General features: G+C 48.2%; 1 protein-coding gene across 6 annotated transcripts in view; it reads left to right on the top strand.

The window, feature by feature from the left end:
* ptpn12 (protein tyrosine phosphatase non-receptor type 12) overlaps positions 1-26,719 on the top strand; it is an 82,432-nt gene that overhangs the window by 35,815 nt on the left and 19,898 nt on the right. For all 6 annotated transcript variants that reach the window (XM_071331882.1, XM_071331879.1, XM_071331883.1 and 3 more), the window contains exons 2-12: positions 3,363-3,471; positions 4,789-4,865; positions 6,158-6,253; positions 6,538-6,576; positions 6,844-6,915; positions 7,959-8,018; positions 8,400-8,542; positions 10,569-10,635; positions 10,736-10,813; positions 12,824-12,922; positions 21,233-21,321. In XM_071331882.1, coding sequence (XP_071187983.1) covers positions 3,363-3,471; positions 4,789-4,865; positions 6,158-6,253; positions 6,538-6,576; positions 6,844-6,915; positions 7,959-8,018; positions 8,400-8,542; positions 10,569-10,635; positions 10,736-10,813; positions 12,824-12,922; positions 21,233-21,321 — 929 coding nt within the window. The remainder of the gene's footprint in view (positions 1-3,362; positions 3,472-4,788; positions 4,866-6,157; positions 6,254-6,537; positions 6,577-6,843; positions 6,916-7,958; positions 8,019-8,399; positions 8,543-10,568; positions 10,636-10,735; positions 10,814-12,823; positions 12,923-21,232; positions 21,322-26,719) is intronic.

Here is a 26,719-nt window from a genome sequence, read left to right as displayed (position 1 = left end):
GAACCTCTCCCAACACATCCCTCCATTCTCCAGTCTCACTAGGGACTTGAACCTCTCCCAATACATCCCTCCATTCTCCAGTCTCACCAGGGACTTGAACCTCTCCCAACACATCCCTCCATTCTCCAGTCTCACCAGGGACTTGAACCTCTCCCAATACATCCCTCCATTCTCCAGTCTCACCAGGGACTTGATCCTCTCCCAATACATCCCTCCATTCTCCAGTCTCACCAGGGACTTGATCCTCTCCCAATACATCCCTCCATTCTCCAGTCTCACCAGGGACTTGATCCTCTCCCAATACATCCCTCCATTCTCCAGTCTCACTAGGGACTTGAACCTCTCCCAATACATCCCTCCATTCTCCAGTCTCACCAGGGACTTGATCCTCTCCCAATACATCCCTCCATTCTCCAGTCTCACCAGGGACTTGAACCTCTCCCAACACATCCCTCCATTCTCCAGTCTCACCAGGGACTTGATCCTCTCCCAATACATCCCTCCATTCTCCAGTCTCACTAGGGACTTGAACCTCTCCCAATACATCCCTCCATTCCCCAGTCTCACCAGGGACTTGAACCTCTCCCAACACATCCCTCCATTCTCCAGTCTCACCAGGGACTTGAACCTCTCCCAATACATCCCTCCATTCTCCAGTCTCACTAGGGACTTGAACCTCTCCCAATACATCCCTCCATTCTCCAGTCTCACCAGGGACTTGAACCTCTCCCAACACATCCCTCCATTCTCCAGTCTCACTAGGGACTTGAACCTCTCCCAACACATCCCTCCATTCTCCAGTCTCACCAGGGACTTGAACCTCTCCCAACACATCCCTCCATTCTCCAGTCTCACTAGGGACTTGAACCTCTCCCAGTACATCCCTCCATTCTCCAGTCTCACTAGGGACTTGAACCTCTCCCAATACATCTCTCCAGTCTCACTAGGGACTTGAACCTCTCCCAATACATCTCTCCAGTCTCACTAGGGACTTGAACCTTTCCCAATACATCCCTCCATACTCCAGTCTCACTAGGGACTTGAACCTCTCCCAATACATCCCTCCATTCTCCAGTCTCACTAGGGACTTGAACCTCTCCCAACACATCCCTCCATTCTCCAGTCTCACTAGGGACTTGAACCTCTCCCAACACATCCCTCCATTCTCCAGTCTCACTAGGGACTTGAACCTCTCCCAAAACATCCCTCCATTCTCCAGTCTCACCAGGGACTTGAACCTCTCCCAAAACATCCCTCCATTCTCCACTCTCACTAGGGACTTGAACCTCTCCCAACACATCCCTCCATTCTCCAGTCTCACTAGGGACTTGAACCTCTCCCAAAACATCCCTCCATTCTCCAGTCTCACCAGGGACTTGAACCTCTCCCAATACATCCCTCCATTCTCCAGTCTCACCAGGGACTTGAACCTCTCCCAATACATCCCTCCATTCTCCAGTCTCACTAGGGACTTGAAACTCTCCCAATACATCCCTCCATTCTCCAGTCTCACTAGGGAATTGAACCTCTCCCAATACATCCCTCCATTCTCCAGTCTCACCAGGGACTTGAACCTCTCCCAACACATCCCTCCATTCTCCAGTCTCACCAGGGACTTGAACCTCTCCCAATACATCCCTCCATTCTCCAGTTGAACCTCTCCATCTGCAACATTTCTGACCAAATGTCCCACGAGGTCCCGAAACCCGGCTACAGTGAAGTAGCATCCTCTCTGTTCCCAGCATCCTCTCTGTTACGAGGTCGTTACCTCAAGTGCAGTCTCAGCAGCAGTGCATGTCATGGAAAAATGGCCGCTAATTGTTCGAAAATTAGCCTCAATGTCTTTTTTATTAACGTCACTAGTGATTACATCTTGTGAAGCTTCCATCAACACTCTAATGCATATTTCCTAATTAGGGTGTGTGTAGTGTCTGTTTGTGTGTGTAGTGTCTGTTTGTGTGTGTAGTGTCTGTTTGTGTGTGTAGTGTCTGTTTGTGTGTGTAGTGTCTGTTTGTGTGTGTAGTGTCTGTTTGTGTGTGTAGTGTCTGTTTGTGTGTGTAGTGTCTGTTTGTGTGTGTAGTGTGTGTCTACGTGTGTAGTGTGTGTGTGTGTGTGTGTCTGTACGTGTGTGTGTAGTGTGTGTAGTGTGTGTGTGTGTCTGTACGAGTGTGTAGTGTGTGTAGTGTGTGTCTGTACGAGTGTGTAGTGTCTGTACGTGTGTGTGTGTGTCTGTACGAGTGTGTAGTGTCTGTACGAGTGTGTAGTGTCTGTACGTGTGTGTGTAGTGTCTGTACGAGTGTGTAGTGTTTATCCCTTCAGCTAATGTGCTGAAGCAGTGTCATTACTGTTCTGTCCCTGAGGAATCTGTGTCCTGCTGGAGTGGAGCTGAACGACACACTGTCACTGTAATTAATGTTGGGGGAGAGGGCCTCAGAGCGGAGCTGGGGAGAGGGCCTCAGAGCGGAGCTGGGGAGAGGGCCTCAGAGCGGAGCTGGGGAGAGGGCCTCAGAGCGGAGCTGGAAGCGAGTTGAATTAAGGGCCTCAGCTTGGAGATCAAGGGTGCTGTCGTGAGAGTTTGGAAGTTCCTAATGAAGCCAGAGAGAGAGCTGTGTGAGAAGCTCCATAGGAAGTACTGGTGGGTGAGGAACCATCTTGGAGCTGCACGAGGAGGACTAGGGCATTCCTAAACTGTTAGCTACTGTATAGCGTCTAGGTGGGCTGGTCTCTGCTGGGCTATTAGAGGGGCTGGAGAAGGGGGTGTGTGAAATGTGTGGAGCATAGTCAAATAGGATCTCTTCATGATCCCTAACCTCGTGGGTGGGCAACGATACGCTCTCTGGGAACCATTCCTGTGACACCGAAACATGACTGGCTTGTACAACGTCCCTCTAATGTAGGGCAAATGTTTCTCTTGACCATCAATCATTCATGCTGTCCTACACTAAACCCCCTCTATACGGATGTGTTCCTAATGGCTTCCTAATGGTGCACTACAAATGTTTCCCTATTCCCTTCATAGGGCTCTGGTCAAAAGTAGTGCACGATAAATGACTCCCTATTCCCTTTATAGGACTCTGGTCAAAAGTAGTGCACGATAAATGGCTCCCTATTCCCTTCATAGGGCTCTGGTCAAAAGTAGTGCACGATAAATGACTCCCTATTCCCTTTATAGGGCTCTGGTCAAAAGTAGTGCACGATAAATGACTCCCTATTCCCTTTATAGGACTCTGGTCAAAAGTAGTGCCCTATAAAGGAAACAGGGTGTCATTGGGTATTCCTTCTCCACTACATGTCTCTCTATAGGAGACAGAAACACACAGAATGATTAACATTTTCTCTCTTGTTGTTTTTCCTCCCTGCAGAGATTACGAAGATTATCGACCAAATACAGGACAGAGAAGATCTACCCCACCAACGTCGGGGAGCAGGAAGAGAATGTGAAGAAGAACCGCTACAAAGACATACTGCCCTGTATGTAATCCTGTATGGCCAAAGCTGTGTGCTGTAGTGTGTGTAGTGTGTATAGTGTGTATAGTGTGTGTAGTGTGCTGTGTGTGTAGTGTGCTGTGTGTGTAGTGTGCTGTGTGTGTAGTGTGCTGTGTGTGTAGTGTGCTGTGTGTGTAGTGTGTAGTGTAGTATAGTGTGCTGTGTAGTGTAGTATAGTGTGCTGTGTAGTGTAGTATAGTGTGCTGTGTGTGTAGTGTGCTGTGTGTGTAGTGTAGTATAGTGTGTAGCTTTCTGTGTGTGTAGTGTGTGTCCTCTAATGGTTCTTACAGTCAGGGGAATAGATGGATATTACTGGAAAGAATCACATTAATTCTGGAGGCCAGAAGGGCTCTGAGTGGACTGGACAAATAAACTCTGGCCACAGCCCCTCACAACACACATCCTCTTGGCCCTTCTTCCCCACAACATAGCATCCAAGACACACACACACACACACACACACACACACACACACACACACACACACACACACACACACACACACCCTTCTCTGCCCCACCCCCCTCTTCTCTACCTGAACAACATGGAGGACATCTTACAGGACACTAACCTCTGTCATCTGAAGCGCCTCTGCTTCTTAATTCAGAACATCATGACTCCGATGGATGGATGGAGGCTAAGGATGGATGGAGGCTAAGGATGGAGGCTATGGATGGATGGAGGGATGGAGGCTATACGGAGGGAGGGATGGATGGATGAATGAATGGATGGAGGTTACGGATGGAGGGATGGAGGCTAAGGAGGGATGGAGGCTAAGGATGGAGGCTATGGAGGGATGGAGGCTATACGGAGGGAGGGATGGATGGATGAATGAATGGATGGAGGTTACGGATGGAGGGATGGAGGCTATAGGGAGGGATGAATGGATGGAGGCTATGGAGGGATGGATGGATGGAGGCTATAGGGAGGGATGAATGGATGGAGGCTATGGAGGGATGGATGGATGGAGGGATGGATGGAGGGACGGATGGAGGGACGGATGGATCAGTCAAATATAGAGGGTTTATATAATATTATTGTTGTACAATGCTGAAACATTTTACATGATTTATTTGTTCTATTTACCAGCCACATCCTTTGTCTTTATTCCCTCTAATCTGTTGCTCTCTTTTTCTCCTGCTCCTTTCCACTCTCCCTTTCTCTCCCTTTCTCTCTCTCTCCCTCAATTTAAGGGGCTTTATTGACATGGAAACTTTCTCACTCTTTCTCGCTCTTTCTTTCTCTCCTATCACTCTTCCTCTGTCTCTCTCTCTCTAACATGTATCCTCTTCTCTCCCACAGTTGACCACACGAGGGTAAAGCTGACTTTAAAAACAACCAATCAGGATGCAGATTACATCAATGCCAGCTTCATCAAGGTACAGTTTACTTTCTACACACCTCAAACCTGTGACTGCATGATGTGACCTCACCCCTCTGCCTTCCCACGGCTTACACAGCCTTTTGCCTCGTGTGTATGTGTGTGTGTGTAGGGGGGGTGTGCGGAGATAAGCTTACAGGTCCACAAACATATCACCAGTACATCTTCAGTTTCACCCTGAATGTCTGTCCAGTCAGAGGTCAACACTTTAAATAGACCAGAAGGAATGCTGAGGGATGGGGAATTGTAACACCTAGTCCACAAACTGTTGTTTTGTTTAGTAACTAGAGGCGTCAGGGCCTTCCAGGTGATAGTCATGTGGAGTGTAGCATAGCAACCTGCACACTGTGTGGAGGCTAATGACACTCAGCTGTGTCACACAAGGTGATCAATTACAACCTTAAAAACTCAGAGACCTTTACCAACAGGCTGGCCTGAATAAAGATGTCTGAGTGTTTTCCTCCTCCTCCCGCTCCTCCACTTCCTCCCTCCTCCCTCTCCTCCACTTCCTCCCTCCTCCCTCTCCTCCACTTCCTCCCTCCTCCCTCTCCTCCACTTCCTCCCTCCTCCCTCTCCTCCACTTCCTCCCTCCTCCCTCTCCTCCACTTCCTCCCTCCTCCCTCTCCTCCACTTCCTCCCTCTCCTCCACTTCCTCCCTTCTCTCTCTCTTAAGCTTCCTCCCTCTCCTCCACTTCCTCCCTCTCCTCCACTTCCTCCCTCCTCCCTCTCCTCCACTTCCTCCCTCTCCTCCACTTCCTCCCTTCTCTCTCTCTTAAGCTTCCTCTCTCTCTTAAGCTTCCTCCCTCTACTCCAATTCCTCCTCCTCCTCCCTCTACTCCAATTCCTCCTCCTCCTCCTCCCTCTACTCCAATTCCTCCTTCTCCTCCCCCTCCTCCTCTGCTTGTCTTCTCTCTCCTCCCCCTCCGCTTCCTCCCTCCTCCTCCTCATCCCCCTCCTCCTTCTCTCCCTCTCTCCTCCTCTCTCTCCTCCTCTCTCTCCTCCTCTCTCTCCTCCTCCTCCTCTCTTCCTCCTCTCCTCCGCTTCCTCCCTCCTCCTCCTCTCCCTCCTCCGCTTCCTCCCTCCTCCTCCTCTCCCTCCCACCTCTCTCCTCCTCCTCTCCCTCCTCTTCCTCCCTCCTCCTCCTCCTCTCCCTCCTCTTCCTCCCTCCTTCTCCTCCTCCTCCTCCTCTCCCTCCTCTTCCTCCCTCCTCCTCTCCTCCTCTGCTTGTCCTCTCTCTAAACTAACTGTGTGTTAGTTCATCCAGTCCTCTAATATTAGTTGTGTTACCAGGGAATGGATGGTCCAGAGGCCTACATCGCTACCCAGGGTCCTCTAACCAACACTGTCATCGACTTCTGGAGAATGAACTGGGAGTACAGTGTAGCCGTGAGTCTCTCTCTCTCTCTCTCTCTCTCTCTCTCTCTCTCTCTCTCTCTCTCTCTCACACACACACACACTGAGACACACACACACACACTGAGACAATCACACTGTTTTTGCCACTGCTCTCTGAGACTTTAATTCCTAGGAAGCGCTGTTTGTTAATGTGTTTATAACATATGCTGTGTGTCAGGTTTATTACCATGTGATGGAATAGAATACACACATTGGGAATGTCCATTTTTCTAGCATGACGTAAAATAAAAACCTTTCCGTTTCCTGTGTCGCAGGTCATCGTAATGGCATGTCGAGAATTCGAGATGGGAAGGGTAAGAGTTTGGTCCTGAAGACGTCCGTATGGTATTATACTATAGTAATATGACAGGAAACACTTTCACTGTTGATTTGACACGAAGAGCCCTTCAGCGTCTGGAGTCAGATATTACTGTTGATAATACTGAAGCCGTTTCATATCTCCCTGTTTCAGATGTGTTTGATAGAGATCGAGAGTTTCAGATGTTGTTTTGTGGTTTAGGTTTTGAAACGGACCGAAAGTCTCTGAAACGCTAATGTGTCTTTTTCCTCTTTTCTGTTAGAAAAAGTGTGAGCGGTACTTTCCCCAGTTTGGTGATGAGCCCGTGTCTTTTGGCCCGTTCAGAATATCCTGTGTAAGTGACACACATTCTCACACACACACACACACCACACACACCTCACATTCACACACACACACCTCAAATTCACACACATCACACACACTCACATTCACAGTCACACACATACACACACACCCCCCTTCATTGTATTTACTGAGCTACTGCCAGCCCATCCTCCAGCTATGCAGAGCCTCATATTAAAGGAGAGAGCTATTTTAAAGTGTCCTCTTTAGTCTCAGCGTTCTACAGTGATGTCTCCTCCAGAGACAGTAGAGCTCCGTGCTCTGGGGTTAGTGTGCTGTCCAGTATATAAGGGCTAAGTGGGAACTACTTTGGCTGTGTTATCACACATGGAGTCTTTACTAGAGCCAGTCACTGTGGCTGTAGTGTTCAGTACTCATGTAAAGGGAACGTGTACGTTTGATACACACACACACACAGAGGCCAGTCAGCAGTCGTCAGTGTAACAGGCCAACAGAGGGCCAGACAGGACTGTATAAAGAGGCAGACCACGGTGGCCTTTGACTAACTGAAGACACTCCGAGTGTTTTCTGTCCCAAGCCAATACACACAGTCAGAAGTAGCTGCTGTAGAAAGGCTCATTGTAGCACGTAGACTAGGACTTAGTGTCTTGTTGTTTAACAATACAACATGTCAGCTGATCTCAGCCACTATGGTTAGCTGTCATTGGAAATAACACTTTGTTCTTAACTGACTTCCCTATTTAAATAACGGCTATATATATTTATCCAGGCGATGGATAAATAACGGATATTTATATATATATATATATATATATAACATGTCCTCCTGTATGTATGTGTGTGTGTGTATACATACATACATGCATACATACATGAGGACATTTTACCGAGGCTATGGATAAATAACGTATATATATATAGATAGCCGTTATTTAAATAGGGAAGTCAGTTAAGAACAAACGGTTAACCATTAACCATAACACATGTTTTCTGAGGCATTGCTTTTTGAAACTGATTAGTCCTATATATGTTGTACACCTGTTACAGTTAATCCTCTGTTTCTGCTGGCAGGAATCAGAACAGCCCAGAACGGACTATTTCATCAGGACCCTGACAGTGGAGCATGAGAACGTGAGTTCACTTTTCTTCCCCACTAACATATAGAAACACAGTGGCCTTTCAGTTTCATCATTCACATGGCATCAATCTGCTCTTTCTGGAAGCTCATTTCCTCTCTCTCCACCCTTCCCTCTCTCTCCCCTTCTCTCACTCCCTTCCTCTTTCTATCGCTTCTCACTCCTGTCTCCCTCTCTCTCGCTCTCTCTCTCTCTCTCCCTTTCTGCGTGTCTCTCTCCCTTCTCTTCCTCTCTCCCCCTTCTCTTCCTTTATCTCTCCCTTCCTTTCTCTCCCCCCTTCCCTTTCTCTCCCCCCTTCCCTCTCTCTCCCCCCTTCCCTCTCTCCCCCCCTTCCCTCTCTCTCCCCCCTTCCCTCTCTCTCTCCCCCTCCCTACAGGAGACACGTAGGATAACCCAGTTCCATTACATCAACTGGCCAGACCATGACGTCCCCTCGTCCTTTGACTCCATCTTGGATATGATTGGTCTGATGAGAGAGTACCAGGAGCATGATGATGTACCCATCTGTATACACTGCAGGTACACACACACACTCCGTGAAGCCGTCCATTTAAAGCTAGAAGCAATGGATAGGGAAGTGCAGAAACAATATCACAGGAGACACACCATCACAGAAGACACACACACACACACTTGGCAGTTATCTTCAGACCACTGCTGCTCTGGAGCCACTGAAGAAAAGGTGACGTTAAGTCTGACACACACACACACACACACACACACACACACACACACACACACACAGCTGCGGAGGTCTGTGGGGGTCGCTCTCCAAACGATCAGCTCTTTCTATTCCCCTTTGATTTCTGGTCCTCAATTAATTAACGTCAGAAGTCCCTTCAGGGCCGTCGTCATCATCAGGCTGATTGGAGCCACATGTATGTTCCCCTACTGGCCCTGGGATCCACTGCTCACTACCGTGGGAGACTGTAGGGGGGAGAGAGACTGTAGGGGGGAGACGGGATGTTGGGGCCAGGGGGGCTTAATAAGGATAAGTGTGTCAACATAAACTCGGCAAAAAAAGAAACGTCCTCTCACTGTCACCTGCATTTATTTTCAGCAAACTTAACATGTGTAAATATTTGTATGAACATAACAAGATTCAACAACTGAGACATAAACTGAACAATTTGCACAGACATGTGACTAACAGAAATGGAACAAACAAAGGGGAACAAAGGGGAGTTCAAAATGAAAAGTAACAGTCAGTATCTGTTGTGGCCACCAGCTGCATTAAGTACTGCAGTGCATCTCCTCATGGACTGCATCAGATTTGCCTGTTCTTGCTGTGAGATGTTACCCCACTCTTCCACCAAGGCACCTGCAAGTTCCCGGACATTTCCCTCACCCTCCGATCCAACAAGTCCCAGACGTGCTCAATGGAATTGAGATCCGGGCTCTTCGCTGGCCATGGCAGAACACTGACATTCCTGTCTTGCAGGAAATCACGCACAGAACGAGCAGTATGGCTGGTGGCATTGTCATGCTGGAGGATCATGTCAGGATGAGCCTGCAGGAAGGGTACCACATGAGGGAGGTTGTCTTCCCTGTAACGCACAGCAAGCTCAGTCCGATGATGCTGTGACACACCGCCCCAGACCATGACGGACCCTCCACCTCCAAATCAATCCCTCTCCAGAGTACAGGCCTCGGTGTAACGCTCATTCCTTCGACGATAAACGCGAATCCGACCATCACCCCTGGGTGAGACAAAACCGCGACTTGTCAGTGAAGAGCACTTTTTTGCCAGTCCTGTCTGGTCCAGCGACGGTGAGTCTGTGCACATAGGCGACGTTGTTGCCGGTGATGTCTGGTGAGGACCTGCCTTACAACAGGCCTACAGCCCCTCAGTCCTCTCTCAGCCTATTGTGGACAGTCTGAGCACTGATGGAGGGATTGTGCGTTCCTGGTGTAACTCGGGCAGTTGTTGTTGCCATCCTGTACCTGTCCCGCAGGTGTGATGTTCGGATGTACCGATCCTGTGCAGGTGTTGTTACACGTGGTCTGCCACTGCGAGGACGATCAGCTGTCCGTCCTGTCTCCCTGTAGCGCTGTCTTAGGCATCTCACAGTACGGACATTGCAATGTATTGCCCTGGCCACATCTGCAGTCCTCATGCCTCCTTGCAGCATGCCTAAGGCACGTTCACGCAGATGAGCAGGGACCCTGGGCATCTTTCTTTTGGTGTTTTTCAGAGTCAGTAGAAAGGCCTCTTTAGTGTCCTAAGTTTTCATATCTGTGACCTTAATTGCCTACCGTCTGTAAGCTATTAGTGTTTTAACAACCGTTCCACAGGTGCATGTTCATTAATTGTTTATGGTACATTGAACAAGCATGGGAAACAGTGTTTAACCCCTTTACATTGAAGATGTAAAAGGGTTGTTTCTTTTTTTTGCTGAGTTTATATACCGTAGCTTAGAACACACACTCTCTGAATGTTAGTTCCGGCTGTAAATCCACCAAGCCTAATGGAAGCTGTGAGATGTAGTCTGTGTCTCTAGGCTGTGCATTCTGCTTCTTTCTGATTGTTGTTGTGTGTTGACAGTGCTGGCTGTGGGAGGACAGGCGCCATCTGTGCTATAGACTACACGTGGAACCTACTAAAGGCTGGGGTACGTACAATATGAAACACACACACACTCAAAGTGTTGCCTTTGCTGTTTCCTGGAGCACAGATAGACCACTGAGTGTATTGTTCTTGTTGGTTTGTAGAAGATTCCAGAAGACTTCAACGTGTTCCGACTGATTCAGGAGATGAGAACACAGAGGCATTCTGCTGTTCAGACCAAGGTAATGTGGCGTTCTGCTGTTCAGACCAAGGTAATGTGGCGTTCTGCTGTTCAGACCAAGGTAATGTGGCGTTCTGCTGTTCAGACCAAGGTAATGTGGCGTTCTGCTGTTCAGACCAAGGTAATGTGGCGTTCTGCTGTTCAGACCCAGGTAATGTGGCGTTCTGCTGTTCAGACCAAGGTAATGTGGCGTTCTGCTGTTCAGACCCAGGTAATGTGGCGTTCTGCTGTTCAGACCCAGGTATTGTGGCGTTCTGCTGTTCAGACCCAGGTATTGTGGCGTTCTGCTGTTCAGACCCAGGTAATGTGGCGTTCTGCTGTTCAGACCCAGGTATTGTGGCGTTCTGCTGTTCAGACCCAGGTAATGTGGCGTTCTGCTGTTCAGACCAAGGTAATGTGGCGTTCTGCTGTTCAGACCCAGGTAATGTGGCGTTCTGCTGTTCAGACCAAGGTAATGTGGCGTTCTGCTGTTCAGACCAAGGTAATGTGGCGTTCTGCTGTTCAGACCAAGGTAATGTGGCGTTCTGCTGTTCAGACCCAGGTAATGTGGCGTTCTGCTGTTCAGACCCAGGTAATGTGGCGTTCTGCTGTTCAGACCAAGGTAATGTGGCGTTCTGCTGTTCAGACCAAGGTAATGTGGCGTTCTGCTGTTCAGACCAAGGTAATGTGGCGTTCTGCTGTTCAGACCCAGGTAATGTGGCGTTCTGCTGTTCAGACCAAGGTAATGTGGCGTTCTGCTGTTCAGACCAAGGTAATGTGGCGTTCTGCTGTTCAGGCCAAGGTAATGTGGCGTTCTGCTGTTCAGACCCAGGTAATGTGGCGTTCTGCTGTTCAGACCCAGGTAATGTGGCGTTCTGCTGGTCAGGCCAAGGTAATGTGGCGTTCTGCTGTTCAGGCCAAGGTAATGTGGCGTTCTGCTGGTCAGGCCCAAGTAATGTGGCGTTCTGCTGTTCAGGCCAAGGTAATGTGGCGTTCTGCTGTTCAGACCCAGGTAATGTGGCGTTCTGCTGTTCAGACCAAGGTAATGTGGCGTTCTGCTGTTCAGACCCAGGTAATGTGGCGTTCTGCTGTTCAGACCCAGGTAATGTGGCGTTCTGCTGTTCAGACCAAGGTAATGTGGCGTTCTGCTGTTCAGGCCAAGGTAATGTGGCGTTCTGCTGTTCAGGCCAAGGTAATGTGGCGTTCTGCTGTTCAGACCAAGGTAATGTGGCGTTCTGCTGTTCAGACCAAGGTAATGTGGCGTTCTGCTGTTCAGACCAAGGTAATGTGGCGTTCTGCTGTTCAGACCCAGGTAATGTGGCGTTCTGCTGTTCAGACCCAGGTAATGTGGCGTTCTGCTGTTCAGACCAAGGTAATGTGGCGTTCTGCTGGTCAGGCCCAAGTAATGTGGCGTTCTGCTGTTCAGGCCAAGGTAATGTGGCGTTCTGCTGTTCAGGCCAAGGTAATGTGGCGTTCTGCTGTTCAGGCCAAGGTAATGTGGCGTTCTGCTGTTCAGGCCAAGGTAATGTGGCGTTCTGCTGTTCAGACCAAGGTAATGTGGCGTTCTGCTGTTCAGACCAAGGTAATGTGGCGTTCTGCTGTTCAGACCAAGGTAATGTGGCATTCTGCTGTTCAGACCCAGGTAATGTGGCGTTCTGCTGAATGTGAACAAAAAACCTCAAGTCTTTGTCTACAGTGTGTCAATCTTCGTGTGGCTGTGTGGCTGTGTCTGGGTCTCCTTGGTTTAATATGAATAGAAGTGCCATGTGTCTGTCTGGTGCTTGGCACTATGAAGTGCTGTCTTCATAGTGTTCTGTGTTGCTGTGTAATCCCAGTGGGGAGGGAATATGGACTGATTATCTGGGCTTTATGGTTTTAATATGAATACAAGTTTTATTCATATATGTTGTATTCTGTGACTCACTGTCCACTTTCTGTCTCTCCCGCTCTCCCTCCCTCCCCCTCTCCCTTACTCCCTCCCTCCCCGCTCATCCCCCCCTCCCTCTGCCCTCTCCCTCTTTCCCTCCTATAGGAGCAGTATGAGTTGGTTCACAGAGCCATCTCTCAGCTCTTTGAGAAACAGCTGCAGCTTCTGGAGAGCCCCACCAACTCAGAGATCCATGGTGGCATGGTGAGAACTGCCCCAACACTACCCCTAGACTACCCTGCACTACCCCTAGACTACCCTGCACTACCCCTAGACTACCCTGCACTACCCCTAGACTACCCTACACTACACTACCCCTACACTACACTACCCCTAGACTACACTACACTACCCCTAGACTACCCTACACTACACTACCCCTACACTACACTACCCCTAGACTACCCTACACTACTCTACCCCTAGACTACCCTGCACTACCCCAACACTACTCTACCCCTAGACTACCCTGCACTACCCCAACACTACACTACCCCTAGACTACCCTACACTACTCTACCCCTAGACTACCCTGCACTACCCCAACACTACTCTACCCCTAGACTACCCTGCACTACCCCAACACTACACTACCCCTAGACTACCCTGCACTACCCCAACACTGCACTACCCCTAGACTACCCTGCACTACCCCAACACTGCACTACCCCTAGACTACCCTGCACTACCCCAACACTGCACTACCCCTAGACTACACTACACTACACTACCCCTAGACTACCCTGCACTACCCTAGACTACCCCAACACTGCACTACCCCTAGACTACCCCAACACGACACTACACCTAGCCTACCCTACACTACAATACCCCTAGACTACCCTGCAATACCCCTAGACTACCCCAACACTACACTACCCCAACACTACACTACCCCTAGACTACCCCAACACTACACTACCCCTAGACTACCCCAACACTACACTACCCCTAGACTACCCCAACACTACACTACCCCTAGTCTACCCCAACACTACACTACCCCTAGACTACACTACACTACCCCTAGACTACACTACACTACCCCTAGACTACACTACACTACCCCTAGACTACCCTACACTACTCTACCCCTAGACTACCCTACACTACTCTACCCCTAGACTACCCTACACTACTCCTAGACTACACTACACTACTCCTAGACTACACTACACTACTCCTAGACTACACTACACTACTCCTAGACTACACTTCACTACACTACTCCTAGACTACACTTCACTACACTACTCCTAGACTACACTACACTACACTACTCCTAGACTACACTACACTACTCCTAGACTACACTACACTACTCCTAGACTACACTACACTACTCCTAGACTACACTACACTACTCCTAGACTACACTACACTACTCCTAGACTACACTACACTACTCCTAGACTACACTACACTACCCCTAGACTACACTACACTACTCCTAGACTACACTACACTACTCCTAGACTACACTACACTACTCCTAGACTACACTACACTACTCCTAGACTACACTACACTACCCCTAGACTACACTACACTACTCCTAGACTACACTACACTACTCCTAGACTACACTACACTACTCCTAGACTACACTACACTACTCCTAGACTACACTACACTACTCCTAGACTACACTACACTACACTACTCCTAGACTACACTTCACTACACTACTCCTAGACTACACTACACTACTCCTAGACTACACTACACTACTCCTAGACTACACTACACTACTCCTAGACTACACTACACTACTCCTAGACTACACTACACTACTCCTAGACTACACTACACTACTCCTAGACTACACTACACTACCCCTAGACTACACTACACTACTCCTAGACTACACTACACTACACTACTCCTACACTACACTACACTACTCCTAGACTACACTACACTACTCCTAGACTACACTACACTACCCCTAGACTACACTACACTACTCCTAGACTACACTACACTACACTACTCCTACACTACACTACACTACTCCTAGACTACACTACACTACTCCTAGACTACACTACACTACCTCTAGACTGCACCACCACGTATAACGCTAGATGACGTCACCTCTCTCGCTAGACAATATTCTGCCTCTTCTTCCCCATCTCACAACACCCATCACACTCACTGCCCACAACACCATCACACTCACTCCCCCACAACACCATCACCCTCACTCCCCCACAACACCATCACCCTCACTCCCCCACAACACCATCACCCTCACTCCCCCACAACACCATCACACTCACTCCCCCACAACACTAAGACATGTCTGTCTCCTCTGAGGTGCTTCAGGTTCCACATTCCTCCTCAGAAGCAGAACGGCTGGCCATGTTGCCCCATACCCCCCCCGCTCTCTACAATCACTCACTCTCCCTCCCTCACTCATTCTGTGTCACACACAAACACACTGGACACACACTCCCTCCCTTCCTCTCACACACACACTATTTCTCCCTCTTTAACACACTGTACTTTTTGTCTCCAGGAAATGTTATTAACTCACAACAATAAGAGCTTCTAAACTGATTCACTGAGCAGATGGGCTGGTCAGAGTTCTACAGACAGACAGACAGACAGACAGACAGACAGACAGACAGACAGACAGACAGACAGACAGACAGACAGACAGACAGACAGACAGACAGACAGACAGACAGACAGACAGACAGACAGACAGACAGACAGACAGACAGACAGACAGACAGACAGACAGACAGACAGACAGACAGACAGACAGACAGACAGACAGACAGACAGACAGACAGAGCTCTAAGAATTTGACTGGCCTCAAGGTGTGGCAGAACTCTGTCTGTGTTGCTCTCTTCCTCCCGCTCTCTTCCTCTCTTCCTGCTATCACAGCAGTCTGTAGCGAGAGGGAGTCAGGGGAAAGATGGAAGGAGAAAGAGGGATAGGGAAAGAAGGAATAGAATAGCGAGGGAGAGAACCTACCCGTTTGCTTTAATTGGGTCCTCTCTGCCTCTCTCTCTACTTCCCTACAGAACATCTGTCTGGCAGAACACAGAGACACACATTTTCACTCTGGCTGGGAGTTATATACTGTATCACACAAACACACACACACACACACACACACACACACACACACACACACACACACACACACACACACAGAGGACGTGTCCGAAGCTAAAGAAAGACAGGATGTTACTCCACTATGACGAACAGAGGCCAAGCGAGAGAAAGAAAAATGACTTAGTCACACGATAAATCAAATCAAACTTTATTTGTCACATGCGCCGAATACAACAAGTGTAGACCTTACCGTGAAATGCTGAATACAACAAGTGTAGACCTTACCGTGCAATGTTGAATACAACAAGTGTAGACCTTACCGTGCAATGCTGAATACAACAAGTGTAGACCTTACCGTGCAATGCTGAATACAACAAGTGTAGACCTTACCGTGAAATGCTGAATACAACAAGTATAGACCTTACCGTGAAATGCTGAATACAACAAGTGTAGACCTTACCGTGAAATGCTGAATACAACAAGTGTAGACCTTACCGTGAAATGCTGAATACAACAAGTGTAGACCTTACCGTGAAATGCTGAATACAACAAGTGTAGACCTTACCGTGAAATGCTGAATACAACAAGTGTAGACCTTACCGTGAAATGCTGAATACAACAAGTGTAGACCTTACAGTGAAATGCTGAATACAACAAGTGTAGACCTTACCGTGCAATGCTGAATACAACAAGTGTAGACCTTACCGTGCAATGTTGAATACAACAAGTGTAGACCTTACCGTGCAATGCTGAATACAACAAGTGTAGACCTTACCGTGCAATGCTGAATACAACAAGTGTAGACCTTACCGTGAAATGCTGAATACAACAAGTATAGACCTTACCGTGAAATGCTGAATACAACAAGTGTAGACCTTACCGTGAAATGCTGAATACAACAAGTGTAGACCTTACCGTGAAATGCTGAATACAACAAGTGTAGACCTTACCGTGAAATGCTGAATACAACAAGTGTAGACCTTACCGTGAAATGCTGAATACAACAAGTGTAGACCTTACCGTGAAATGCTGAATACAACAAGTGTAGACCTTACAGTGAAATGCTGAATACAACAAGTGTAGACCTTACCGTGAAATGCTGAATACAACAAGTGTAGACCTTACCGTGCAATGCTGAATACAACAAGTGTAGACCTTACCGTGAAATGCTGAATACAACAAGTGTAGACCTTACCGTGCAATGCTGAATACAACAGGTGTAGACCTTACCGTGCAATGCTGAATACAACAGGTGTAGACCTTACCGTGAAATGCTTACTTACAAGCCCTTAACCAACAATACAGTTCAAGAAGAAGAACATATTTACCAAGTAGACTAAAATAAAAAGTAATAATAAAAAGTAACACAATAAGAGTAACGAGGCTATATACAGGGGGTACCGGTACCGAGTCAGTGTGCGGGGGTACAGGCTATTTGAGGTAATCTGTACATGTAGGTGGGGGCGAAGTGACTAAGCATAGGTAACAAACGAACAGCGAGTAGCAGCAGTGTGCAAGAGGGGGGGTCAATGTAAATTGTCCGGTGGCGATTTTAATGAATTGTTCAGCAGTGTAATGGCTTGGGGGTAGAAGCTGTTGAGGAGCCTTTAGGTCCTAGACTTGGCGCTCCGGTACCGCTGCCGTCCGGTAGCAGAGACAAGTCTATAACTTGGGTGACTGGAGTCTCTGACAATTTTATGGGTTTTTCTCAGACACCGCCTATTATATAGGTCCTGATGGCAGGATGCTTGGCCCCAGTGATGTACTGGGCCGTTCGCATTACCTACTGTAGCGCCTTATGTTCAGATGCCGAGCAGTTGCCATACCAGGCGGTGATGCAACTGGTCAGGATGCGCTTGATGGTGCAGCTGTAAAACCTTTTGAGGATCTGGGGGCCCATGCCAAAACTTTTCAGTCTTCTGAGGTGGGGATGATGGTTCGTCAGAGGGCATAGCGGGATTTCTTATAAGCGTCCGGATTAGACTTCCGCTCCTTGAAAGTGGCAGCTCTAGCCATTAGCTCGATACGGATGTTGCCTGTAATCCATGGCTTCTGGTTGTGATATGTACGTACAGTCACTGTGGGGACGACGTCATCAATGCACTTATTGATGAAGCCAATGACTGAGGTGGTGTATTCCTCAATGCCATTGGATGAATCCCGGAACATATTCCTGTCTGTGCTAGCAAAACAGTCCTGTAGCGTAGCATCCGCGCCATCTGACCACTTCCGTATTGAGCGAGTCACTGCTACTTCCTGCTTTAATTTGATCTTGTAAGCAGGAATCAGGAGGATAGAATTGTGGTCAGATTTGCCAAATGGAGGGTGTGGGAGAGCTTTGTGCGTGTCTCTGTGTGTGGAGTAAAGGTGGTCTAGGATTTTTCCACCCCCTGGTTGCACTTGTGACATGCTGGTAAAAATGTGGTAAAACTGATTTAAGTTTGCCTGCATTAAAGTCCCCGGCCACTAGGAGCGCCGCTTCTGGGTGAGCATTTTCTTCTTTGCTTATGGCCTTAGAGTTGGTTGACAGCGGTCTTAGTGCCAGCATCGGTCTGTGGTGGTAAATAGACGGCTACGAATAATATAGATGAGATCTCTCTTGGTAGATAGTGTGGTCTACAGCTTATCATAAGGTACTCTACCTCAGGTGAGCAATACCTCGAGACTTCTTTAATATTAGACGTCGCTCACCAGCTGTTATTGACACACACCCCCACCCCTCGTCTTACCAGAGGTAGAGTCTCTGTTCTGCCCGTGCATGGAAAATCCCACCAGCTCTATATTGTCTGTTTCTTCGTTCAGCCACATCTCGGTGAAACATAGGATCTTACAGTTTTTAATGTCCCGTTGGTAGGATAAGAGAGATGGTAGGATAAGAGAGATGGTAGGATAAGAGAGATGGTAGGATAAGAGAGATGGTAGGATAAGAGAGATGGTAGGATAAGAGAGATGGTAGGATAAGAGAGATGGTAGGATTAGAGAGATGGTAGGATTAGAGAGATGGTAGGATTAGAGAGATGGTAGGATTAGAGAGATGGTAGGATAAGAGAGATGGTAAGATTAGAGAGATGGAGTTGGGAAGAGAGAATGAATGAAGTAGAAGAGAGAGAGGGGGAGAAAGGAGAGAAGTAGGGAGGAGAGGAGGGGGTTCTAGCATTGAGGAGGAGGGGAACAGAGGGTAGTAGAGAGAATGAGGGAGGAGAGGAGGGGGTTCTTGCATTGAGGAGGAGGAGAACAGAGGGTAGTAGAGAGAATGAGGGAGGAGAGGGGGTTCTAGCATTGAGGAGGAGGAGAACAGGGTAGTAGAGAGAATGAGGGAGGAGAGGGGGGGGTTCTAGCATTGAGGAGGAGGAGGAGAACAGAGGGTAGTAGAGAGAATGAGGGAGGAGAGGGGGGGTTCTAGCATTGAGGAGGAGGAGAACAGGGTAGTAGAGAGAATGAGGGAGGAGAGGAGGGGGTTCTAGCATTGAGGAGGAGGAGGAGAACAGAGGGTAGTAGAGAGAATGAGGGAGGAGAGGAGGGGGGTTCTGGCAGCATGCCAGGAGCTGGGGCTGACTTCTTGTTTAAGAAACTGTGACGTTATGCTCCTATAATGCTTCCTCTCTTCCCGTTCTCCTCTTCCTCTTCTATCCTTCCTCTCCCCTTCTCCTCTTCTGGTCTTCCTCTCCCCTTACATTTACATTTTAGTCATTTAGCAGACGCTCTTATCCAGAGCGACTTACAGTAGAGTGCATACATTTTATTACATTTTTACATACTGAGACAAGGATATCCCTACCGGCCAAGAGCAGACGCTCTTATCCAGAGCGACTTACAGTAGAGTGCATACATTTTATTACATTTTTACATACTGAGACAAGGATATCCCTACCGGCCAAACCCTCCCTAACCCGGACGACGCTATGCCAATTGTGCGTCGCCCCACGGATCTCCCGGTTGCGGCCGGCTGCGACAGAGCCTGGGCGCGAACCCAGCCCAGCCTGGGCGCGAACCCAGAGACTCTGGTGGCGCAGCTAGCACTGCGATGCAGTGCCCTAGACCACTGCGCCACACGCCACCTTCTCATCTCCCCTTCTCCTCTTCTGGTCTTCCTCTCCTCCTCTCGTCTCCCTCTACTTTTCTCCTCTTCTTCTCCCCTTCCCTTCCTCTCCTTCTCATCTCCTCTTCCTCTCTCCTTATCTCCTCTTCCTCTCCTCTCCCACAGCCTGAGATTAGAGCGCACACATCTGGGAAAGAGAACATATTGGAGCAACACACACCACACACTCTAAGCAGCGCACACACACACACACACACACACATTAGTGTGCACATAAACACACTGCAGTATCACGCTCAGGTAAACACTCATACAGCAGAGTGTATACAAGCTCACAAAGCAGCACACAGAGGATACCGTTAGGCTGTATGGACTACTGTGTATTAGGGTATATGTAGCCTGTGTATTAGGGTATATGTAGCCTGTGTATTAGGGTATATGTAGCCTGTGTATTAGGGTATATGTAGCCTGTGTATTAGGGTATATGTAGCCTGTGTATTAGGGTATATGTAGCCTGTGTATTAGGGTATATGTAGCCTGTGTATTAGGGTATATTTAGGCTGTGTATTAGGGTATATTTAGGCTGTGTATTAGGGTATATTTAGGCTGTGTATTTGGGTATATGTAGGCTGTGTATTTGGGTATATGTAGGCTGTGTATTTGGGTATATGTAGGCTGTGTATTTGGGTATATGTAGGTTGTGTATTTGGGTATGTGTAGGCTGTGTTTTGGGGTATATGTAGGCTGTGTTTTGGGGTATATGTAGGCTGTGTTTTGGGGTATATGTAGGCTGTGTATTGGGGTATATGTAGGCTGTGTATTGGGGTATATGTAGGCTGTGTATTGGGGTATATGTAGGCTGTGTATTGGGGTATATGTAGGCTGTGTATTGGGGTATATGTAGGCTGTGTATTGGGGTATATGTAGGCTGTGTACTGTAATCATGTCTATACAGGCACATGTATCGCCACACTGTTGGCTATGTTTAGCAGCTAGTTAGCAACAAATGAACACTAGCTGTGTTTTCACACACAAACAATGTTTGGACACAGACTACCCAGTATAATCTCCCTATTTAGGAACAGGACCCTGGGTCAATGGCAGGACCGATAGCCACACACACCTCACACACTGGCACACATGACCAGGGTGACCTGAGCTGACCTTACCTCATCGTGCTCGATATAGGTTTGGACGCTGCACACATGCCTACTGTTTAAAATGGACTGTGAGTACACAGCCCCTGGGACTATGTATAGGAAACACCAGTGATGATAGGACTGGAAACCATGTTGCCTTGCTGTTATTAGAACCAGTGCAGACAGACCCAAATGATAAACGGTACTCTAGCTAAAGTTTATTTTCTTTTTTCTTCATTCCTCTATTCCTCTGTTTCTCCTCCTCAGGACGATGGGCTCAGCCCAGAGAAAGCTGGACACCACTCAGACGAGGAGCGATGTGACACACCGCCCCCCAAACCACCCCGCATACGCAGGTACAGTACAGTGACTTCATCACGTATTCAACAACACTGTATATACTCAGCCCTGGTTGGTGTTCTAGCCTGGAACCATATCATCTCGGCCTCCTGCTGAGCTCTCTGTCTCTCTGTCTCTGTGTCTCCCCCCCCCCCTCTCTCTCTGTCTCTCCCCCCCCCCCCTCTTTTTCTCTCTCTCTCTTTTTCTCTGTCTTTCTCTGTCTTTTTCTCTCTCTTTTTCTCTCTGTCTTTTTCTGTCTTTTTCTCTGTCTTTTTCTGTCTTTTTCTCTCTCTCTTTTTCTCTCTCTCTTTTTCTCTCTCTCTCTGTCTCTCTCTGTCTGCTGTGTGTGTGTGGGGATGTTTTGACTCTGTACCGGTACCCTCTGTATATAGTATCGCCATTGTTATTTCACTGCTGTTCTTTAATTACTTGTTACTTTAACTCTTATTCTTATCTGTATTTGTTTGAAACTGCATTGTCTGTTAGGGGCTCGTCAGTAAACATTTCACTGTCAGGTCTACACACCTGTTGCATTCAGAGCATGTGACTAATACAATTTGATTGGATGTTTTGAGTGAGTGTATTTAGTGTGTGTGTGGGGTGGATGTTTTGAGTGAGTGTGTGTTTACGAGCGTCTAGATATGGCTGGAATACCTCAGGGACTCTCAAGGTCAGAAACGGTGAATCATGGTCCTCTCACACATTCTTAGTGTCACCCCATCACCATGTCATCACGTCCCCAAATGTCACACATCTATGGTCTGGTCTAGGACCTGTACTCAGTACTGGAGACTCTTTCTGGTCTAGGACCTGTACTCAGTACTGGAGGCTCTTTCTGGTCTAGGACCTGTACTCAGTACTGGAGACTCTTTCTGGTCTAGGACCTGTACTCAGTACTGGAGGCTCTTTCTGGTCTAGGACCTGTACTCAGTACTGGAGACTCTTTCTGGTCTAGGACCTGTACTCAGTACTGGAGACTCTTTCTGGTCTAGGACCTGTACTCAGTACTGGAGACTCTTTCTGGTCTAGGACCTGTACTCAGTACTGGAGACTCTTTCTGGTCTAGGACCTGTACTCAGTACTGGAGACTCTTTCTGGTCTAGGACCTGTACTCAGTACTGGAGACTCTTTCTGGTCTAGTCTAGGACTTGTACTCAGTACTGGAGACTCTTTCTGGTCTGGTCTAGGACCTGTACTCAGTACTGGAGACTCTTTCTGGTCTAGGACCTGTACTCAGTACTGGAGACTCTTTCTGGTCTGGTCTAGGACCTGTACTCAGTACTGGAGACTCTTTCTGGTCTGGTCTAGGACCCGTACTCAGTTGACTCTGTACCGGTACCCTCTGTATATAGTATCGCCATTGTTATTTCACTGCTGTTCTTTAATTACTTGTTACTTTAACTCTTATTCTTATCTGTATTTGTTTGAAACTGCATTGTCTGTTAGGGGTGTTTACGAGCGTCTAGATATGGCTGGAATACCTCAGGGACTCTCAAGGTCAGAAACGGTGAATCATGGTCCTCTCACACATTCTTAGTGTCACCCCATCACCATGTCATCACGTCCCCAAATGTCACACATCTATGGTCTGGTCTAGGACCTGTACTCAGTACTGGAGACTCTTTCTGGTCTAGGACCTGTACTCAGTACTGGAGGCTCTTTCTGGTCTAGGACCTGTACTCAGTACTGGAGACTCTTTCTGGTCTAGGACCTGTACTCAGTACTGGAGACTCTTTCTGGTCTAGGACCTGTACTCAGTACTGGAGACTCTTTCTGGTCTAGGACCTGTACTCAGTACTGGAGACTCTTTCTGGTCTAGGACCTGTACTCAGTACTGGAGACTCTTTCTGGTCTAGGACCTGTACTCAGTACTGGAGACTCTTTCTGGTCTAGTCTAGGACTTGTACTCAGTACTGGAGACTCTTTCTGGTCTGGTCTAGGACCTGTACTCAGTACTGGAGACTCTTTCTGGTCTAGGACCTGTACTCAGTACTGGAGACTCTTTCTGGTCTAGTCTAGGACCTGTACTCAGTACTGGAGGCTCTTTCTGGTCTGGTCTAGGACCTGTACTCAGTACTGGAGACTCTTTCTGGTCTAGGACCTGTACTCAGTACTGGAGACTCTTTCTGGTCTGGTCTAGGACCTGTACTCAGTACTGGAGACTCTTTCTGGTCTGGTCTAGGACCCGTACTCAGTACTGGAGACTCTTTCTGGTCTAGGACCTGTACTCAGTACTGGAGGCTCTTTCTGGTCTGGTCTAGGACCTGTACTCAGTACTGGAGACTCTTTCTGGTCTAGTCTAGGACCTGTACTCAGTACTGGAGGCTCTTTCTGGTCTAGGACCTGTACTCAGTACTGGAGACTCTTTCTGGTCTAGTCTAGGACCTGTACTCAGTACTGGAGGCTCTTTCTGGTCTAGGACCTGTACTCAGTACTGGAGACTCTTTCTGGTCTAGGACCTGTACTCAGTACTGGAGACTCTTACTGGTCTAGTCTAGGACCTGTACTCAGTACTGGAGACTCTTTCTGGTCTAGGACCTGTACTCAGTACTGGAGACTCTTTCTGGTCTAGTCTAGGACCTGTACTCAGTACTGGAGACTCTTTCTGGTCTAGTCTAGGACTTGTACTCAGTACTGGAGACTCTTTCTGGTCTAGGACCTTTACTCAGTACTGGAGACTCTTTCTGGTCTAGTCTAGGACTTGTACTCAGTACTGGAGACTCTTTCTGGTCTAGTCTAGGACTTGTACTCAGTACTGGAGACTTTCTGGTCTGGTCTAGGACCTGTACTCAGTACTGGAGACTCTTTCTGGTCTAGGACCTTTACTCAGTACTGGAGACTCTTTCTGGTCTAGGACCTGTACTCAGTACTGGAGACTCTTTCTGGTCTGGTCTAGGACCTGTACTCAGTACGTGTGGTCATTGCGTGAATCAAACCCTCAGTAATGGTATATTAGGAGCTCTATGGTTGTCATCAGCACCATATAGGTTGTTCTGAGCCTGTGTTCAGATCAATAGACAGGAACAGCTGTGATATTCTTCCCCCAAAGATCCCATCATGCCCTACTCATCAACAACATACAGGTAACTGACAAAATAAAGGAAACACTTGAGTCAATGAGGAACACAGAGTATATTGAAAGTGTGGTCCATACAGGTGTGGTTCCTGAGTTAATTAAGCAATTAACATCCCATCATGCTTAGGGTCATGTATAAAAATGCCCAGTTGCCCATTATCTTGGCTACCATGGCTAGAATAGATCTCAGTGACTGAGTCTCAGAGGAGCATAGGGGGCTTAAAGTGTGTGTCAGTCGCCAGATCTCAACCTAATTGAACAGTTCTGGTAGATTCTGAAGCAGCGGCTGAGACACCGTTTTCAACAACCACCAACAAAAAAACTAATTATGGAATTTATTGTGGAAGAATGGTCTCGCATCCCTCCAATAGAGTTCGACACTTGTAGAATCTATACCAAGGTGTATTGAAGCTGTTCTGGCTCGTGGTGCCCCAACACCCTATTAAACCACTTTATGTTGATGTTTCCTTTATTTTGGCAGTTACCTGTGGCTACTGACTGTGACCTAGCTGACTGTAGTCCTAGCTGACTGTAGACCTAGCTAGCTGACTGTAGACCTAGCTAGCTGACTGTAGACCTAGCTAGCTGACTGTAGACCTAGCTAGCTGACTGTAGACCTAGCTAGCTGACTGTAGACCTAGCTAGCTGACTGTAGCCCTAGCTAGCTGACTGTAGACCTAGCTAGCTGACTGTAGTCGTAGCTAGCTGACTGTAGTCGTAGCTAGCTGACTGTAGTCGTAGCTAGCTGACTGTAGTCGTAGCTAGCTGACTGTAGTCGTAGCTAGCTGACTGTAGTCGTAGCTAGCTGACTGTAGCCCTAGCTAGCTGACTGTAGACCTAGCTAGCTGACTGTAGTCGTAGCTAGCTGACTGTAGACGTAGCTAGCTGACTGTAGACGTAGCTAGCTGACTGTAGACGTAGCTAGCTGACTGTAGACGTAGCTAGCTGACTGTAGACCTAGCTAGCTGACTGTAGACCTAGCTAGCTGACTGTAGACCTAGCTACCTGACTGTAGACCTAGCTAGCAGACTGTAGACCTAGCTAGCTGACTGTAGACCTAGCTAGCTGACTGTAGACCTAGCTAGCTGACTGTAGTCGTAGCTAGCTGACTGTAGTCGTAGCTAGCTGACTGTAGTCGTAGCTAGCTGACTGTAGTCGTAGCTAGCTGACTGTAGCCGTAGCTAGCTGACTGTAGCCGTAGCTAGCTGACTGTAGCCGTAGCTAGCTGACTGTAGCCCTAGCTAGCTGACTGTAGCCCTAGCTAGCTGACTGTAGCCCTAGCTAGCTGACTGTAGCCCCAGCTAGCTGACTGTAGCCCTAGCTAGCTGACTGTAGACCCAGCTAGCTGACTGTAGACCCAGCTAGCTAGCTGACTGTAGACCCAGCTAGCTAGCTGACTGTAGACCCAGCTAGCTAGCTGACTGTAGACCCAGCTAGCTAGCTGACTGTAGACCCAGCTAGCTAGCTGACTGTAGACCCAGCTAGCTAGCTGACTGTAGACCCAGCTAGCTAGCTGACTGTAGACCCAGCTAGCTAGCTGACTGTAGACCCAGCTAGCTAGCTGACTGTAGACCCAGCTAGCTAGCTGACTGTAGACCCAGCTAGCTAGCTGACTGTAGACCCAGCTAGCTAGCTGACTGTAGACCCAGCTAGCTAGCTGACTGTAGACCCAGCTAGCTAGCTGACTGTAGACCCAGCTAGCTAGCTGACTGTAGACCCAGCTAGCTAGCTGACTGTAGACCCAGCTAGCTAGCTGACTGTAGCCCCAGCTAGCTAGCTGACTGTAGCCCCAGCTAGCTAGCTGACTGTAGCCCCAGCTAGCTAGCTGACTGTAGCCCCAGCTAGCTAGCTGACTGTAGCCCCAGCTAGCTAGCTGACTGTAGCCCCAGCTAGCTAGCTGACTGTGTGTGTACTGCGTAGTCATGTGCAGGGCATAAACCATTGTTTGTCATCATGTGATTTTTATTTGGCACACGACCACATCCTGCTGAAAGTGTGAGTTCAGGAGATGGAACTTCACAGTTCACACACCTTTCTGAAGTTCTGAATGTTCCATCCCTCTGTGGTTACCATGTCACCCACTCTAGCAGACAACCTCAGTTTCCTGGAAAGAAAGGCTGGTCGACTGATCTGAGTTCCATCCAGCCAGATTCCACTGTGTTATGTCACAGTGGAGGAAATAGAGGTCCACCGTGGTGTTACCCCTGTGTTCACTAGGTAACTGTGTTACCCCCTGTGTTCACTAGGTAACTGTGTTACCCCCTGTGTTCACTAGGTAACTGGGTTACCCCCTGTGTTCACTAGGTAACTGGGTTACCCCCTGTGTTCACTAGGTAACT

Source organism: Salvelinus alpinus, chromosome 11, assembly GCF_045679555.1.
Source record: "Salvelinus alpinus chromosome 11, SLU_Salpinus.1, whole genome shotgun sequence".
In the NCBI taxonomy this organism is placed as follows: domain Eukaryota; kingdom Metazoa; phylum Chordata; class Actinopteri; order Salmoniformes; family Salmonidae; genus Salvelinus; species Salvelinus alpinus.
Note: the sequence above shows the minus strand (reverse complement) of the source record. Positions and strands in the feature narration are given on the sequence as shown.